The sequence below is a fragment of the Bufo gargarizans genome, chromosome 4, assembly GCF_014858855.1.
Source record: "Bufo gargarizans isolate SCDJY-AF-19 chromosome 4, ASM1485885v1, whole genome shotgun sequence".
Lineage (NCBI taxonomy): Eukaryota > Metazoa > Chordata > Amphibia > Anura > Bufonidae > Bufo > Bufo gargarizans.
The window spans coordinates 242076094-242096149 of NC_058083.1; the positions used below are offsets into that span (position 1 = coordinate 242076094).

The window sequence follows — 20056 nt, forward strand, 5'->3', positions numbered from 1 at the left end:
CATTAGTTATGCCTTCAAAGTTCATTTTTCGAGCTTCAGTCACAGAAAAGTCAAAAAAGTTTGTGTATGTGACCTGCAGTGTGATTTTAGCAGCGTAATATGACAAAAGTGACCCCCTTTAAACACGGTTATTAAGGTTTTATCTCTGTGTGTAGTTATTGAATGGCGAGCTTAGTTGTTTACTTCCAGAATAGGAAAATCTGTCCTCTTCGTGTATTAGTTACACAGGCGAACAGCTCTAAAAACTGTATCGAGAGCAGCCCTCGCACATGACCACTCTTTTGAAGTAGACATTGAAAGTGTCTTTTGAACTACTTAAAACCTGAGATCTTCAGGAATAATACTAGGTATAATATCAGGAAACGGTATACCTCTGCATTGTAAAATAAACACACTGAAACAGCAATAGCAAACAGCCGTGATCTTGTTTTCTGCCTTTTATACCAGTAGTCACAAATCCTTCGCTCCTGATTGCCAATCCCAGTAAGCTTACATTTTTACCTTGTACAACAAGTACATTAAGGTACATTCACATGACCGTGTGTAATCCTTCCCGTTTTGTAGTCCGCAAATAACGGAACCGTGTTTCTGCATTTTGCGGAAGAATGACTTAAGTTTGTGTTCCATATGTCTTCCGTTTATTTTTTTTCGGTCTGCAAAAAATGGAATGAAAAAAGAGAAAAAATAAAATTGGGCTCCATTCACACGTCCTCAATTCTGTTCCGCATTTTGCAGAACGGAATTGCAGACCCATTCATTTCTATGGGGCCACACGATGTGCTGTTCGGTAATGCAGACAAGATTAGGCATTTTCTATTATAGTGCCGGCGATGTGCAGTCCGTTAAATGCTTATCCGTGCATTCGCAAAACACATACGGATCTGTGAATGGACCCTTATTAAGGGTCCATTCACACGTCCGTAATTTGGGACCGCATCCGTTCCGCAATTTGCGGAACGGGTGCAGACCCATTAATTTTCAATGGTGCTGGAACGGATGAGGATCCTCATTTCCAGGATCCGTTCCACATTTCCAGGGTCCGTATTTTTGGGATCCGCAATTTCGTTCCCGAAAAAAAATAGAACATGTCCTATTCTTGTCCGCAATTGCAGACCAGAAAAGGCATTTTCTATTATAGTGTCCGCGATCTGCAGTCCACAATTTGCGGATCACACATTGGCGGTGTCCTTGTTTTGCGGATCTGCGAACCACTTACGGACGTGTAAATGGACCCGAAGGCTTTCAATAATACATAAACAGATCTGCAAAAAACTGATGACATACGGAAACCATAATTTGCGGATCTATTGACTTGAATGGGGCTGCGGACTGATCTGTGCAGACAATAGTAGTACAAGCTTCATATTTTTGCAGACTAGAAATGCGTAAACACAGATGCGGAAAACATACTGAACGTTGTCCGCACATTTTATTCACCCATAGGCATGAATGGATCCACATCTATTCCGCAAAATACGGAACGGATGCGGCTCTGACGTGGATAAAATTATACAGTCGTGTGAATGTACCCTTATAGGATCTACATGTCAGAGGGAATACATCTTCTTGAGGGTAGTCATTTATACACTAAGGATATAGAAACTCCATGCAGATGTTGTCCTTGGCTGGAAGCCAGAACCCTCCCTGTACCACAAGGTAACAGTGCAAGCCACTACAGGTGAAACTCCAAAAATTTGAATATCGTGCAAAAGTTCATTTATTTCAGTAATGCAAATTAAAAGGAATTGCATTAATGCAGCTTAAAATTAGTATTTTGTGAAAAGGTTAAATATTCTAGGCTCAAAGTGTCACACTCTAGTCAGCTAATTAATCCATACCCCCTGAGCAAAGGGGACCTGAGATTGTGGCTTTGGGGTTTCATAAGCTGTAAGCCATAATCATCCAAATTATACCAAATAAAGGCTTGAATATCTCACTTTGCATGTAATGAGTCTATCACATATGTTAGTTTCACCTTGTAATTTGCATTACTGAAATAAACTAACTTTGCACGATATTCTAATTTTTCGAGTTTCACCCGTATGTTGCCCTTACAGCAGGCTTTCCTTTTTGGCATTTTCTTCTCCCTATTCTTCAGGGACCTGGCACATCTAACTCGAAAATAATATGCCAAAACAAGCTGTCAAGTGATTAAAATGTTGCTAAATTCAACTTCAAGCACAGTTCTGCCTGGGTCGGCTTTTTAGTTAAGGGTTGCTTCATTATTCTAAGACTTGGCAGCTCCCGATTATGTCTTTCAGATAGGTAGTGTTATAAGAGCTTGGAACAAAGCTCAGACAAATATTACATACTCTATTAAACCTAGTAGAAAGGCAGAAATCTGCTGGCACGTTCACCTAAGTGCCTAATTAATGAGCACTTTGCTTCTTTTCCCAGGTTGTGAAAAAAGAACCACAGCTAGAGGTTAAAGCCAGTCCAAAGAAAGCACCAGAGATGACTGTTGATCTTTTAGGACTTGGTAAGTAATACATAATGAACACTGCCCGTTGTTACATTCTAAGAGGACTACAATGAAACCTCTGCAGAAGGGAGCATCAGGCCGTTATCTTCCATATGCCAACTGATATTGTTAGCTGCGCTTGAGAATGGCGTGATTAAGTCTGCCGAGGGCCCTCTATTACAGAAAATGTTTAATAAGGGGGCCTGTTTCTGTCAGCAGTGCTGTCTCCACCAAAATACCAGTAATGAGCTCCTTGGGGAACGAAAAGCTATCAAAGTATTCTTCAAAGTCTGGCTGTATAATGACATTTCAGCATTTAAATAGAAAGTTTTTTAATGTAAAGAGTTAGATGTTAGAGATGTTTTATTGCATTGCGTTCAGTGCTGCTATGGGAAGGATCACGTTTTATTGACTCCTTTTACTGACTGTTTGTATTTGCTGCCAGAGTCAAAAATTCATTTTTATGAAAGCAAGTGAAGTTTAGAATGGTTATTTCTTTTATCTGTGCTTTTAGTGAATACAGGCTGCCGGCGGTAAATATTGGAAATGATCTCCCGTTGGTTTTAGTTACACCATTTATAAGAAGACACCTAGCAGTAGAAAACACCTAGATTATCATGAGCTCTTTTTTGGTCTTAAATATTAAGCCCACGCACGATACTTGACCTTATTGAAGAGAGATCCATGCATGCACGTCCTTCTCGTTCTCGCCACCGGTGATATTACAAATTTATGTAGCCATAGCAACCAAAATTAAAACATTCATATTTTAACTTGTGTAAAATGGATATAAGGTTTATGACAGTTTCCCCTTATGACTAGGGTACAAAAATGTCCCTTTAAAGAATCACTGTACTTCCACACAATTTAATTCAATAGATTATGGTGTAACTAGCAAATTTCTAAATCACTACTTTAAAAAAAAATATGCCAGCATCTACCTGAAAAGTTACGGCCACTAGGGGTCTTGCCTCCACCTAACTTCCAGTCCACTTTCAGTGTTTCAGAGGTAGCTGAGACCCTAAGCCCAATTAAAAACGACTTCTGAATTCACTGGAGCCTCTTGCCTTTCTGAAATTGCCTTTCTTTTAGTGTGACATCCTCCTCGTAATCGGTTCTGTGAGCTCTATAGCTGAAAACATATTGAGAACTAAGGGAAAGGATGTCTTAGCAGTACTGGCCGATACCAGAGAAGGGAGATGCCCTCTGCTTCTGAGAGAAATGCATCTAGCTGTGCAGCTGACAAACAGTTTATAATAGGGCTGAATAATTAGAGAAGCCCAAAAAAGACCTGATCGTTCAGTTATGATTTTACAGAGAAGAACAGCCATTATGCAAACTTAAAAATAAAATAAAAACACCTCAGGTACACTTTAATGTAAAAACTTTACAGAGAGAATGGATTAATTTATAGTCTAATCTGCAGGCAGCATGTTAAAGGGAAGAAGGGGCTAAACATATTCAGATATAGATTACTTAGAAAAGATCCAGTCAGTGGCGTAGGGATCGCCATAGCAACCATAGCAGTGGCTATGGGGCCCCTACGCCACTGGGGGCCCGCCCGTCCGGACCGCATCATTTTAATTTTATTTTTATTTTTTTTGAATACATCACAGCACTCACAGGCAGCCAGGGGGCCGACCGCCCGCCCAGTGTAGTGGGCGGGCGGTCCAACATGAGGTAGGCCGACGGATGCGGTGGAGGGGGGCGGAGCGGAGGCGGAGCCAGGCTGGCACCAGCGCCGACCGCAGTGCAGGAAAGGAATGAATTTCCCCGCCCCCTCCACCGCCTGAGTCCGCCTCCTGAGTCCTCCCACCCAGTCCCTCTAGTTAGTAGGAGGCGGACTCAGGCGGTGGAGGGGGCGGGGAAATTAATTCCTTTCCTGCACTGCGGTCTGCGGGCGGCGCTGGTGCCAGCCTCCACCGCATCCGCCGGCCTACCTCATGTTGGACCGCCCGCGCCCCGCCCACTACACTGGGCGCTTAGTGGCCCCCACTCCTCAGCAATGCCATGATCTCACCTAGTAATGACAGTGTGAGCCCTACAGCTGTCCTCCGCCCGTCCACGGCATTGTCATCACCGTGCACACACCATTTCCCGCCTACTAACTTGAATTGTAAAGCTCCTATCACAAAGCAGCTCGACTTCCGGCAGACGTCACATGACAGGAATGACGTAACGTGAAACTGCTCTATTAGATTCCTATGGTTCACACTCCTGCTGAGATATGAGGTTTGTATGTACAAGCAGGACTGTGCAGACTGCAGTGATCAGCATGCATGACTCCATCTATCTATCTATCTATCATATATCTAATCTACAACCCCCTCCGCTCATATTTAGTATTTTGTTTAAACAATTTTTTTCATGTTTTATTAAATGGGGGGGGGGGTTGTTACCTGTCCTGCTGTGGGGAGGAGGGACTGGGAGTGGGACTATGGAGGGAGACTGGTCCCGCCTAAAACCTACTACTGCTGTCACTGGATGGCACAGAGGGGTGATGGCACCTACTTCTCCAGGCTGCCTGTGAGGACCAGACATCAGCTGTCTACAGGAAAGGTAAGTGTCTGTCTGTAGAAATAGGTGTATAACTACTTGTAAGTTCATGTGTATGTAATGTGTGTGTGTGTGTGTGTGTGTATATATATATATATATATATATATATATATATATATATATATATATACACAGTATATATGTCCATATATGTGGTGAGTGCGTATGTGAGTCTGTCCATGTATGTGGTGAGTGCCTGTATGAGTGCGTCCATGTATGTAGTGAGTGCCTGTATGAGTGCGTCCATGTATGTAGTAAGTGCCTGTATGAGTGCGTCCATGTATGTAGTGAGTGCCTGTATTAGAGCGTCCATGTATGTGGTGAGTGTATGAGTGCCTCCATGTATGTGGTGAGTGCCTGTATACGTGCGTCCATGTATGTGGTGAGTGCGTGTATGAGTGCATCCATGTATGTGGTGAGTGCCTGTATGAGTGCTTCCATGTATGTAGTGAGTTCCTGTATGAGTGCGTCCATTTATGTGGTGAGTGCGTGTATGAGTGCATCCATTTATGTGGTGAGTGCGTGTATGAGTGCATCCATGTATGTGGTGAGTGCGTGTATGAGTGCATCCATGTATGTGGTGAGTGCCTGTATGAGTGCGTCCATGTATGTAGTGAGTGCGTCCATGTATGTAGTGAGTGCCTGTATTAGAGCGTCCATGTATGTGGTGAGTGTATGAGTGCCTCCATGTATGTGGTGAGTGCCTGTATACGTGCGTCCATGTATGTAGTGAGTTCCTGTATGAGTGCATCCATGTATGTGGTGAGTGCCTGTATGAGTGAGTCCATGTATGTTGTGAGTGCCTGTATGAGTGCGTCCATGTATGTGGTGAGTGCCTTTATGAGTGCGTCCATGTATGTGGTGAGTACCTGTATGAGTGCGTCCATGTATGTGGTGAGTACCTGTATGAGTGCGTCCATGTATATGGTGAGTACCTGTATGAGTGCGTCCATGTATATGGTGAGTACGTGTATGAGTGCGTCCATGTATGTGGTGAATGCGTGTATGAGTGCGTCCATGTATGTGGTGACTGTATGAGTGCGTCCATGTATGTGGTGAGTGTATGAGTGCATCCATGTATGTGGTGAGTGCCTGTATGAGTGCGTCCATGTATGTGGTGAATGCGTGTATGAGTGCGTCCATGTATATGTGAGTACGTATGAGTGCATCCATGTATGTGGTGAATGCGTGTATGAGTGCGTCCATGTATGTGGTGAATGCGTGTATGAGTGCGTCCATGTATGTGGTGAGTGCGTGTATGACTGCGTCCATGTATGTGGTGACTGTATGAGTGCGTCCATGTATGTGGTGAGTGTATGAGTGCATCCATGTATGTGGTGAGTGCCTGTATGAGTGAGTCCATGTATGTTGTGAGTGCCTTTATGAGTGCGTCCATGTATGTGGTGAATGCGTGTATGAGTGCGTCCATGTATGTGGTGAATGCGTGTATGAGTGCATGCATGTATGTGGTGAATGCGTGTATGAGTGCGTCCATATATGTGGTGAGTGCCTGTATGAGTGAGTCCATGTATGTTGTGAATGCGTGTATGAGTGCATCCATGTATGTGGTGAATGCGTGTATGAGTGCGTCCATGTATGTGGTGAGTGCCTGTATGAGTGAGTCCATGTATGTTGTGAGTGCCTTTATGAGTGCATCCATGTATGTGGTGAATGCGTGTATGAGTGCATGCATGTATATGGTGAGTACGTGTATGAGTGCGTCCATGTATGTGGTGAATGCGTGTATGAGTGCATGCATGTATATGGTGAGTACGTGTATGAGTGCATCCATGTATATGGTGAGTACGTGTATGAATGCATCCATGTATATGGTGAGTACGTGTATGAGTGCATCCATGTATGTGGTGAATGCGTGTATGAGTGCATCCATGTATGTGGTGAATGCGTGTATGAGTGCATCCATGTATGTGGTGAATGCGTGTATGAGTGCATCCATGTATGTGGTGAATGCGTGTATGAGTGCGTCCATGTATGTGGCGAGTGTGTGTATGAGTGCATCCATGTATGTGGTGAATGCGTGTATGAGTGCGTCCATGTATGTGGCGAGTGTGTGTATGAGTGCGTCCATTAAGTTTGGGAGGGGCCCAGTCAGTTCTAGCTACGCCCCTGGATCCAGTATAGTATGTAATCTAACTGCTTACTTTGGATTTAGGGGTCTAGTTTCCAGTTCTAATCAGTCTAATTGCCAGTCATATGTAGAAAATGTCCAATCATTATGTGAGTAAAACTGAATCTTTCCTCAAATAAATACCATGTTTTCTGACTGTAAGATGCACACTTTAGCAAGGAAAAAATCTTGCTAAAAAATGCCTACTTATTTATAGTCCTCAGTCAGGGTGGTCAAGCAGGACCTCCTTACAGCGCTTTCCCTAATCGGTGAGAGAGCTGTACATTTGCACTCTATCTTCCTGCCTGACACCGATGTGTGATCAATGCAGAAGAGAGGACTGTGAGAAACTGAAGTTTGAGGACCCTTGATCATGTCGCCAGTGGCAGGAGTCGGACAAGGAAGGAGAAAGGGACTCTACAGTGAGTATTGTATTGTACACTGTAACTTGAGATGGGTAGCGTCTTATGGTACATAAAATATGGTGTATCTCAATCTTCTAAGCCCCTCCTGCTGTATACCATACAGTCTTCAGATAAACTACATGTTCAGTATGACAGGTCCCTATATGACATCATGCCCTTACACGGTGCAGTATTTTCCTGCTGACTGGTTAGCTTTAAGATGTCGATTGACTCATTTTGCTTCTGGAAACGGAGCATCCTTTGTAGTATTGTGACAAAACTTAGATTTGATATCGCATACGAAAATTAAATGAGTTTGGCCATGATGTCCTAAAGCAGTGTTGTGGAATTATGGATCATTTTATTATTTGGGCCTTAATAGGTTTCTTATTAGATTAGAAAAAATAAGATCTGATTCTGCACCACTCATGTCCACGGGCTGTGTGTTATTACAGCTCGGCCCCATTCAGTATCTGCCTGCTGTGCAGACTCTACAGCGAATTGTGCAGTCACCGCGAGTATAATGTCCACTATTGCAGAACGTATTCTGTGATATTTGTATGAATACAATTTTCATTCTCTCGCTGTCCGACCGGGCTGCTGTCCAGGGACAATTATGGTTATCAAGCTTTGTATCTCTTAGAACTGGGAAGTTTAAATGTTTGCTGCCCAGAAGCAAATTGCTCATAAGATGCCAGCTGTAGGCATTTCCCCGGGCTGCGGAGAAAGAGCCACTAGTCTTTATTCAGCTCTGAGATATAATCGGCCAATCCATCAGACCAAAACTTTTAAGTGCAAAAGGAGTAGAGTAGATTTTAGTTATAGGTATAATTTATACCAGTTTTCTAGAGTAAATGTGTTTGACTGCATGGTCCAGCCCCGTTCTGTGGCAACAATGTAAGAAAGCACATAAAGGGAATTTTTCATTGCCACAACACTAGTTTTCTGGCACTAAAAAGTAGCAAAATTCGGTTTTGAAACTTTTAAGATGCCAATGTGTTTTTTTTTTTTGTTACTGCCATTTTTAAAAAACCCTCAAGTAGGTGGGCCCCTACTGTTTTCGATGGCATTGCCGAAAATGTCAATGCCAGCAGATTAACCCTTATATGTGCCAGTCAATGCTGACTGCTGCATATAAGGAATTTATAGAGAGAAGAGGCTCCCCCTCTGGACTCCAATGGCTCTTCGCAATGCGATGGCGGAGTGCCAGTGGCTCCTAAGGCATCCCAATGCTTTACAGGGGCCTGGCAGCTACTGAAACCTCTTATACCAAAAAGCAACATGATGCCCATAACTAATCCTTCAAAATCTGTGCAGCAAAAGTCAAAGGAGGGTTTTCCCTTCTGAACCCTAAAGCGTACAAAAACAGCAGTTTATGTCCACATATATGGTATTTCTGTACCTAGCCGAACCCGTCTAAAAATTTAAAGGGGGTGTGGTGGGTCTTAGATGGCACCTGCTGGGCACAACGATCTGAGCAAAACACTCATTCATCAGGTAATCGCATCATTCACGCAGTCACCTAAATAGTTGTTTGCCGGCAGCAGATTGTGCTTAGTAGACAGCCTTGGCTGCTGGCAAACGAGTATGGGGACAAGCGATGGCATTAGCAGTCACTTCTCCCCATACCGTGGAGGAGATCACTGCATGTCTCCTTCACCAATGAGCAGGCAATCATCCCAACAATCACCTACAAAATTGGCCCAGGGATCTTTACTTTTATTAGCATTAGTGCCCCCCCTCCCAATCCCTTAGTAGTAATTATGTTCCCCCTCTCTTTTTTTCCTTCGTCTTACGAGCAGCTTGTGCCTCTCCCAATTTCTCCAGTAGTGACTATAGTTTCCTTGCACAGCTTCTCCAATAGTCACAGCGGTTTTCCTCCAGCCGATTCTCATCATGTTTGCCGGGCTGTGGCCTGGTTCCTGGGGCTGGTGGGTGTCGGGTAGCCTCTGGATCCAGACATCTGCTCCCTGCCGGAGATGGTAACCGCTAGTGTGAAGCTAGCCTAAGCAAATGGCTTCTGGAATTGTGGAAAAGACCTTGATTATTCAATGCGCCGCTAATGCTCTTTGTACATATTACTCTTCAGGTCACTACGATTATGTGATACAGTGCGCTGGTCTTGAAGAAAAGCAATATTTAGGCAACGCATAGTGTTTGGCCGGGGTAAAGCGTCTGTGCGTCGGGTACGCTTCTGGCAGGTTGTAGAGAAAACAAATGGTAGCTTGTGTCATACAGACCGGCCACTTGTAGATCTGAACTTATTAACGGACAATACAAAAGCCTTTAAAGGCAAATCAGATACAATGAAGTAATACATTTGCATTTATATAGCATTTTCTGTCTGAAGATCTACAGCCACTTCAAAGCCAATTTCTACATGAATATTATTGAGTTACAATCAAATCTGGCAGATTATGCAAGTAATTGCCAGAATAACACTTTATACAGTATGTGGGAATATTTACATTTATATTGCTCTGTACCTCAGTCCTATAATAGAATTCAGCCAATCACTCCGCGAGGCTTAATGGGTTAAGTAGGTTAGCGCCAATTCTGTGACTATCAGCCACTTACTTGTAAAGTTTTTGTAGAACACAAGGGAAGTGTGTGAATTAAGGGAAAGCTCTGTGGAAATGGAAAAAAAGATTGGCAGTACCACTGCTATCAGGTTTACAGATCCTGCTTCCTAATTCCAAGATCTTCACGATACAAGTACCTGTCATATGTACTAGTCCCGTTCTAGGATTGTACATTTATATATGAGAGAAGGGGGAGGGGGGGGGGCGGCTTATGGCAAAAGCATGCACATGTAGTAAGTATGATGGGAGTGGGTGGTAGATATATAGGGAGAAAAACAGTTCAAGGGACACGGGCCAGGATATCTCCAATGTGGGGACTTTCCACGGAAGAGGAGACACAGCTAGATCATAAGAAAAATTGACGTTTAGAAGGCTTTTTTTGTAATAACTTTTATTTTACTTTATTTTTGGCTTCCAGTTGAAATAGCATATCCTCTATGCAGACGCCCTGTGAAACAGAAAGGCTTTCTGCTACCATCCTGGCATTGCCCTTCATCAGTATTTTTCTCCATGTTGACGTGTGTCTGGGAATTTATAGTGATGCAAAAAAAAAATATATATATATTCTCTTGTATTTTATGTAATTTTCGATCTTGCTCATGAGCTGAAATTCTGTGAAGTTTTTTTGCTTCAACTTTCATGTTTCATTGCAATCAGACATCATCTTTCCACAGCATTACATCACTTGTATTATGGCTCCAGGGCTACTGTTGATGTGGAGCTGTAAAATGGTATCAGATCAGGAAAGACTTCTTTGCATTCCCTTGACAGGATCCTGTCCTTTTTTTGGTCCTTGCTTCACGAGTTATAATGCTCCCTGATAAATAAAGCCTAAGATAGGCTTCCAACCTTAGTTTTCTGTTGACTACTCTGCCGACCTTTAAAAATATGTTTCATTTGTGGCTTTTCAGTTAAGGGCACTTTCACACTAGCGTTTTTCTTTTTCGGCATAGAGTTCTGTCCTGGGGGCTCTATACCGGAAAAGAACTGATCAGTTTTATCCCCATGCATTCGGAATGGAGAGCAATCCGCTCAGGATGTCTTCAGTTCAGTCTTTTTGACTGTTCAGGACGGAGATAATACCGCTTCATGCTAGGGTTTTATCTCCAGCCCAAAAAAACGGAACACTTGCCTGAATGCCGGATTCGGATATTTTTTTTTCCATAGGAATGTATTAGTGTCGGATCCGGCATTTAAAATACTGCAATGCCGGATCCGTCCTTCCGGTCTGCCCATGCGTAGACCTTTAAAAATGGGGGGAAAAAATAGAAACAAATCCGTTTGTCCGTATGACAGACAGATGGATCCGTTCTTGCAATGCATTTGTGAGACGGATCCGCATCCAGATCTGTCTACAAATGCTGTCCGTTTGCATGCAGATTGACGAATCCGGCAGGCAGTTTCGGCGACAGAACTACGGCCGGATCACTGCCGCAAGTGTGAAAGTAGCCTTATTCTGTGGCGGTAAAGCTTCAGTCTTTACATTAGATTGCGGTAATGTGGAAACAGGGCCCTTTGAGCTGTAATGACAGAATGTAATGATGTGAATTTTCATGTCAGTCATGCTCCAGTGTGATCTGGGTTTTGCACGGACTGTTGCTTTTGTATGTTAATCCCTGGCTTGCTTGCAGTTTCTAGAGACTATGCGATGCTGAGACTTCTCCAGTACGGAGCTCTGCCTAACTAATAGCATATTAAGTCTTGGATGAATTTACTTTTAAAAGGTGAGCAGTGCTGGAAATGTTAATATATTCCCCGATAGATATAGAGCATCTCAAGGCAAATGTGGCCATTATACTCTGCACAGAATATGCAAGCATGAGCATGCAAACAAAATGTCAAGACCTTTAACGAATCAAATGTGCCTCGTTCACGCTAACCTTCAATTAGTTTCAGAAAATCTTTTTGCTCAATATAGGTCTGGCAGTCCGGCTGTTTGTCCTTAGGCTGGCTAAGATCCCAGCGGCTCTTAACATGGCCCCTGACACAGCCGATAAATGAAACTAGGCATAGAGGGGATGTGCTCTAGCCGTCTTCCTGCTGTTGAGTCGGTGGAGGTAGCTTGATAGAAGAGCCGCTTCGCGTGCTGGCAGAGGGACGGTCTCCGGTGACATCTCTGCTAGATTGTTTGTTCGCTCCGTACTAATAAGTGAGGCAGCGCAGCTGTAGCATGAGAGTACTTGTGACTATCTGAGTCATCTTATTAATGCCTCATTTAAGCACTGATAAATAATCGCTTGTAGACAGAACTTTAAAGCATTATGAAGTGGGATGACTAGACAAGAGCGAACATACCGAAATGATAAGATTTAGATCCTGAAAGCAAAGAAAGCAAAGGTTTTCTGAATTTATTTATTTTTTACTGGTGATCTATCCTCAGGATATGTCATCATTATGTGATCGGTGGGACCCCCTCCGATCAGCTGTTTTGAGAAGGCAGCAGCGCTCCTCACAGCTTAGTGGCTGTGCTTGGTATCGCGCTCAGTTCCATTCACTTCTATGGGGCTGAGCTGCCCCTAGGCCACGGGAGATATGAATGTGTCGTCACTGGCCTAGGAAAAGCAGAGAGAAGGCCGCAGTGCTCACAGGAGCTCGGTTGCCCTCTTAAACAGCTGATTGGTGGGGGTACCAGATGTGGGACCCCTCCATTCAGATACTGATAACCTCACCTGAGAATAGGACATCAGTAAAAAAAAAAATTACATCTCTGAAAACCCTTTTAACAATTTTTAGTTCTGTGGGTGTTTCATATTATGGTACTTTCACACTTGGGTTAAACGTTTCTGGTATTGAGTTCTGTCCTAGGGGCTGTTGTATACCGGAAAAAAACTGATCAGTTTTATCTTAAAGCATTCTGAATGGAGAGCAATCCGTTCAGGATGAATCAGTTCAGTCCCTTTCACGTTTTTGTGGACGGAGAAATTACCGCAGCATGCTGCAGTATTTTCTCTGTCCAAAATTCCAGAATACTTAAATTATTTTACATTGAAATGCATTAATGCCGAATCAGGCCCCAAGTGTTCCAGAAAAACGGATCCGGTTTTGCGGTCTGCGCATGCGCACACCTTGTGAAAAAGATAATTACCGGATCCATTTTTCCAGATGACAAATGTAGAGACGGATCCGGTATTGCAATGTATTTGTGAGACTGATCCGTCTACAAATGGTCTAGATCGCAGCAATGGTGCTGTGTAACTACAACTGCTCCTCTCGTTCACACTGCACCGCTACTATGATCTAAATGGCATACAGGTAAACATTGAAGAGGATGCAGGATCAGATGAGTGCTGTGGCCTCTGCAGACAGCTGTTTCCCAACCGCTCCCCTCTGCTGTGAGTGACAGTAGTAGCATCCTACCAGGAGTCTGCTACGGCTGTCACTCAGAGCAAAGGGGCGGGGCTGTGAAACTGTTCAATGCAGAGAGCACTCCCCAGCGAAGCTCCAGTGCCCAGCAGAGATGGACTTCATATTCATAGTACCCCTGATAGTAAAAGCTCCACAAAAGTTATGTTTTTGTCCTGCTTTCTCCAGCTCCACCGAGTGCTATCAGCAGTTTAGTATAGGCAATACTGCTGACAGACTCCTATCAGCTGAAGCCATTACTTCTTTGTCTTGTTTGATGGTTATTTTTTAAAATAAAACTCTCCTGTTGCTAACTGTGAACCACCTACAAGCTGATGCTGAGAGATCCAGTTTTCGCGTATGTCCATTCAGTGCTCCTGTGTTTCGTGAACACCTTGAAACGGGCCTGATGGCACCATCTCCGGGCAGCTTTAGATACAAGAGAGGGGATTTATCAATACCGACTTATTTCACCATAGCAACCTTTTATTTTTCAGAGCTCCTTTGGAAAATGAAAGGCTCGACCTGATTGGTTATGGCCAGTTTTGATAACCCTCCACTGTGGGGCGCATTAATCTATAACTTATTAGTAATTGTTGTGAATGACTGTGTAATCAGCTTGTAGTTCTTCATTAGAGCTGGCCTTCCTCAGAGGGCGCCTGGCCTCACCTTTTTAAAACTGGTTGACATTTCTCCCCCCAGTGAATTATTACTTTTTTACCATTCAAAGCCTCATCTATCTGTTTTGTGATCTAGTTATTCTTGGTTGTAAAATTCATGTGCTGCATCGGTATGGTCCGTGGCGTTCACTATTCATGCATTTGGAGGCAGGCAAATGCTAGCTGCTTGTAAAAACAAGATTCTGAGAGGCCGCCCTTTCTCTATTAATTGCTTTCCGTGCCTTTGTGCTGTGTTTTATAGCCTGTTATTGAGTAGGTTTTACGCGGTTACCTCTCTTATGCCGCAGTTCATGCTTACTTTGCGACTCTCATTGCCTTCTGAGCATTTCAAAAATCTTCGACACTTTTCCTGCTGCTCAGCCATCTGGCTCCGAGCCCCAGGCAGCAGAGATGTCACTCTGCTAGGTGAGATAGTGAGACGGAAGACGTGGAAGTTGTGAGCTGCACGCTAATAGTGTACTAGTGCTTTAACACTTTCCCAGCTATGAATGCCCATTCTAGCTCCTAGCTAGTAAAATAACGATGCTTTATAAACCGTGGAAGAACATAAAAAGAAAGAAAATAAAGAGCCTATAACATTTTCAGCAATTTCCATCCAGTGTAAAAATTGCTTATTTGCTATTTAAAGGGAGTCTGTTTCCAGTTTTGACAATACTGTATCAGTCTCCTAGTTGGCCACTTAAAGGGGTTGTCCAGTTTCCTATATTTATGACCTATCCTCAGTATAGGTCCTCAGTATCAGATCGGCGGGGGTCTGTCTCCAGCTCTTTGATGAGAACACAGCACTTGTGTGAACGCTGCGTTCTCTTAACTGTTTACCTGCATCGAACAGGTGCAATTACAGCTCCTCCATCCCATTCACTTGAATGGGAAGGATCAGTTGTAGTTACGCTCAGTCCCATTCTCTTGAATGGGAAGGATCAGTTGTAGTTACGCTCAGTCCTATTCTCTTGAATGGGAAGGATCAGTTGTAGTTACGCTCTATCCTATTCACTTGAATGAGAAGGATCAGTTGTAGTTACGCTCAGTCCCATTCTCTTGAATGGGAAGGATCAGTTGTAGTTACGCTCAGTCCCATTCTCTTGAATGGGAAGGATCAGTTGTAGTTACGCTCAGTCCCATTCTCTTGAATGGGAAGGATCAGTTGTAGTTACGCTCAGTCCCATTCACTTGACTGGGAAGGATCAGTTGTAGTTATGCTCAGTCCCATTCACTTGAATGGGAAGGATCAGTTGTAGTTACGCTCAGTCCCATTCACTTGAATGGGAAGGATCAGTTGTAGTTACGCTCAGTCCTATTCACTTGAATGGGAAGGATCAGTTGTAGTTACGCTCAGTCCTATTCACTTGAATGAGAAGGATCAGTTGTAGTTACGCTCAGTCCCATTCTCTTGAATGGGAAGGATCAGTTGTAGTTACGCTCAGTCCCATTCTCTTGAATGGGAAGGATCAGTTGTAGTTACGCTCAGTCCTATTCACTTGAATGGGAAGGATCAGTTGTAGTTACGCTCAGTCCCATTCACTTGAATGGGAAGGATCAGTTGTAGTTACGCTCAGTCCTATTCACTTGAATGGGAAGGATCAGTTGTAGTTACGCTCAGTCCCATTCTCTTGAATGGGAAGGATCAGTTGTAGTTACGCTCAGTCCCATTCACTTGAATGGGAAGGATCAGTTGTAGTTACGCTCAGTCCTATTCACTTGAATGGGAAGGATCAGTTGTAGTTACGCTCAGTCCCATTCTCTTGAATGGGAAGGATCAGTTGTAGTTACGCTCAGTCCCATTCTCTTGAATGGGAAGGATCAGTTGTAGTTACGCTCAGTCCCATTCTCTTGAATGGGAAGGATCAGTTGTAGTTACGCTCAGTCCCATTCTCTTGTATGGGAAGGATCAGTTGTAGTTACGCTCAGTCCCATTCTCTTGAATGGGAAGGATCAGTTGTAGTTACGCTCAGTCCCATTCTCTTGAATGGGAAGGATCAGTTGTAGTTACGCTCAGTCCCATTCACTTGACTGGGAAGGATCAGTTGTAGTTACGCTCAGTCCCATTCACTTGACTGGGAAGGATCAGTTGTAGTTACGCTCAGTCCCATTCACTTGACTGGGAAGGATCAGTTGTAGTTACGCTCAGTCCCATTCACTTGGAGGAGTCGTAATTACAGCTGCTCTCTGCTGTGTTGTCGATGACGAAAAATAGAATGAAGAGCTTACAGGGGGTGCTGGGAGTCGGACACCCACCGTTCTGATACTGGTGACCATTCATGAGGTTAGATCATCAATATAGGAAACTGGGCAACCCCTTTCAGCTTTCACGCAGAGCAAAGTGGAGGGCCTGTGAAGCAAGTCAATGCAGAGAGCACCTCCAGTGCACTTACAGGAGCAGAATAAATCTTCATATTCTCACAACTTCTGATAATAAAAGCTCTACCAAAGGTATATTTGTACTGTACTCTAGTGCTGTCAGTAGTTTTTGCATGGTGAAAAAGAGCTGGCAGATACTCTTTGAGAGGGTGCGAGAGAAGAGAAAAAAAGAGAGATCAGCGCCTCGTATTGAAAATATTATTCTGTGTATATATATATATATATATATATATATATATATATATATATATATATATATATATATATATATAAAATTTGCTTACTAGATACTGTTGTGAGGTAGTCCTCTGGTATATATATATATCCCGACCAGCACACGGGGGCTTGGCTGCAGCCTGGGTTCCTGCCTGCGCCCCCAAAAATATGGGTGCTAGAGCTGAAGTCAGACGTGGGTTGAGAAAAGCCAGATGAACCTCTTCTGTGGGCGCTGCCAAGGATGCCATTAAAGTCGAACGTATAGTTCCAATAGCTTTATTGTCTACGCGTTTCAAGGTTAAATAACACCCTTCATCAGGACAATAACGTAAAGTAAGGTTACTGTCCTGATGAAGGGGGTTATTCACCCCTGAAACACGTAGACAATAAAGCTATTGGAACTATACATTCGACTTTAATGGTATCTTTGGCAGCGCCCACAGAAGAGGTTCATCTGGCTTTTCTCAACCCACATCTGACTTTAAGGGAGGGTGCGAGCAAAGCCTGTCTCTGGTGCTCAGTACTGTGGCCTGTGATTACTGTGCTGCGAAGATTCGGTGCCCTGCTATCCACCATGACAGCTGCAACCAGTCATTGGCCCCAGCAGTACAGTGTGTGGTGCGGTGGCACTGGAATTGTAAGAGATGTATCCAGCAATAGATCTTTTATTATTTTCGGACATTGCCAGCCCCTCCCACATGACCCACATATTTGGGATCTTAAATAAAAATAAAATAAAAACTGCTGGTAGAAAATCTCTGTAAAGTCAAATTGATCTTTTACATTTATAAATGTGACAAAGCTACAATCCCAAGCTCCGTAATTAAGGCGTTTGGATTAACGTCCTCATGGCTTTGCAGATTATGCTGTGGCAGATCACCTCTGACTAATCCGTATGAAAATGGATGCCTATACATTACTAATGAGCACTCCATGGCCACCTACAGTATGCATTGTTGGCCAGTATATGCTGTAGAATACTGTATGTCACAATGTAGTCATGTTGGATGGATCCACAATTAGTGTTTATAGAGTAGCTCAGTTTGTAATTGCTGGTGCAGTAGAAATAAAGATTATTAATATATCGATGATATTATTTGTATTACTGCATCATTGTACATCAATGAAACTTCTGTAGTGTGTATTGATCATATACAGTCTTTAGAACACTGCAGAATATAGATATACAGTGTATCCCTGTCTTTTATTTTAGTTATGTCACATGATGCATCATTCTGGTATGTTCTGGGCATTTGACAGCTGATTTAGTTTTTTCTACTATCTTCTGAGCATATGACAGCTGCCTCCTCTATAAGGAAAGTTATTAACGTATGGTCGACATGTTTTCTACTACAGTATTTGAAAGAAAAATGTCATGGAGGTTAGAGACAAGCTGCTAGCATGTGGATAGCAAAGCTTTTGCAGAGTGTGTGTGTGTGTGTGTGTATATGTATGTATATGTGTGTATATGTATGTATGTGTGTGTGTATGTGTGTGTGTGTGTGTGTGTGTGTGTGTGTGTGTGTGTATATATGTATATATTCTTTGGAAATGTAAATGTGTGAATGGAGATAGATTTGCAGTTGAATCAACTAACAGACTAGTATGTTTTCCGGGTTGATGTCAGAAGGCTCTCGCTTTGTAAGCAGAACATTATGGCTTTTATCATGATTTTAATATTTTATACAACTTTATGAGGATGGGGAAATGGTGCATTGGAGGTGTGCGTCACTGAAACTAAATAGTAGTACAAGGTCATTCTGATTAAATGAGCATGGGCTTTACTCAGGTCTGAATCCCAGTGGGAAGTCTGGCCTACATCTGAATTACGGTTGTCTTGATACCACAATTTTGATTTGATTTCAATACTATAAAAAAGTATTCCGATGCTCAATACCGTTCGATACCATGTGAAAAAAAATAAAAACCCCAAAAAGCCGCATGCATTCCGCATTTTTTGGAAGGTCCGTCCCATAATCGAACAGTCCTGTCCTATTTTTTTTTTTAGGGGGACAAGGTGACAAAAAAAATGGCAAATCACTTTCCTTTTTTTTTTTTTTCCTGTTACGGCGTTCATCGCATAGGAGATGTTTTGTATATTTTAATAGTATTGACTTTTTCGGACTTGGCGATTATGTAATATGTTTATTGTTTTATATATTTTATTAAAAATTGGGAAAGGGGGTGATTTATGCTTAATATTTTGGTGTTTTTTTTAAAACTTTATTTTAACATTTTATTTAATAACTATTTCCCCCCCTTAAGGACTAGAACCTGGGATCTTATGATCCCTTTTCCTGTTCACCCTAATAGAGCTCTATCAGGGTGAATAGGACTTTACACTCTCCCTCTTGCCCTCTGCTCTTTGCATACAGCAGCAGGGGGCTTCCCATGGCAGCCACTATTTTTTTTTGTGGTGCAGAAGCATGGCCTGAAATTCCCCCCGAAACGCTCCATAGTGCTTCCGCTCATTGCAGACCCATTCAAGCTGTTTGCGGACCACCATACAGACATGGACCCTAAGGCCCTGCCTACAGATAGTGAAATAGTCACACTGAATTACCAGTAACCGTATGGCTGTATCCCCAGGCCGCTAATGGCTGCGCATGTATGAATCCTGGATGAGTTCTGGAAAAGCCTCAAGATTGAAAACATTAAAATGAAAGAGCAACATCTGACTAGTGTATTTGCTGCATACTGTATATTAATGTGTTTCATGACCGCTTGCAGCAGCAAAATCAAATTGAAGCTTTTGAAAGGGAGAGGTTGACAACCTTGGTGCTCTCCATTGCTATAGCAACATGTATTGTTTCTTGAATATCTCCGATGTTGATTTGATTTGTAGTCCCCTTTGTGCATTCATTTATGAAGTGTGCCCGAACATTGCAACTGTGTTCTAAACATAAGCTACGAGAGCAGGCAAAATTCTGTAACAATTGAAATCGTTAAAGGCTATGGGGCTTCTTTTGGGGCATTCTACATATTTTAGGTTAAAAATAATTTTAGATGGGTCTTTATTGAGAATTCTCAGAATTTTGTCTTCTACATCTTTCGCTGCATCTGCAGTTCTTTCTCCTCCGTGAATCCAGAGCTACTGACGGCTTGTTCTGTAGCCCTTATGAATAAACTGATAGGAATAGGGCTTAAATGGGAGTTTGCATTATAGTGGAACTAGAGATAAAGGCTGCAGTTCATGCCCTTTTAAAAAAATTCTCCAATTGTGTCCATAGCTTTTAATCTGCATCCATACTTGTAAAGTGTCTGTATAGAGCATGAGTGCAAGTCTATGATATATGTATGATATACTGGTTTCTGGCACATGTTTAAA

At 42.8% G+C, this 20056-nt stretch overlaps 1 protein-coding gene across 2 annotated transcripts in view; it reads left to right on the top strand.

Moving 5' to 3' along the window:
* Nucleotides 1-20056, top strand: part of SMAP1 (small ArfGAP 1) — a 217423-nt gene that overhangs the window by 168217 nt on the left and 29150 nt on the right. For both annotated transcript variants that reach the window (XM_044290199.1, XM_044290200.1), the window contains one exon: nt 2398-2479. In XM_044290199.1, coding sequence (XP_044146134.1) covers nt 2398-2479 — 82 coding nt within the window. The remainder of the gene's footprint in view (nt 1-2397; nt 2480-20056) is intronic.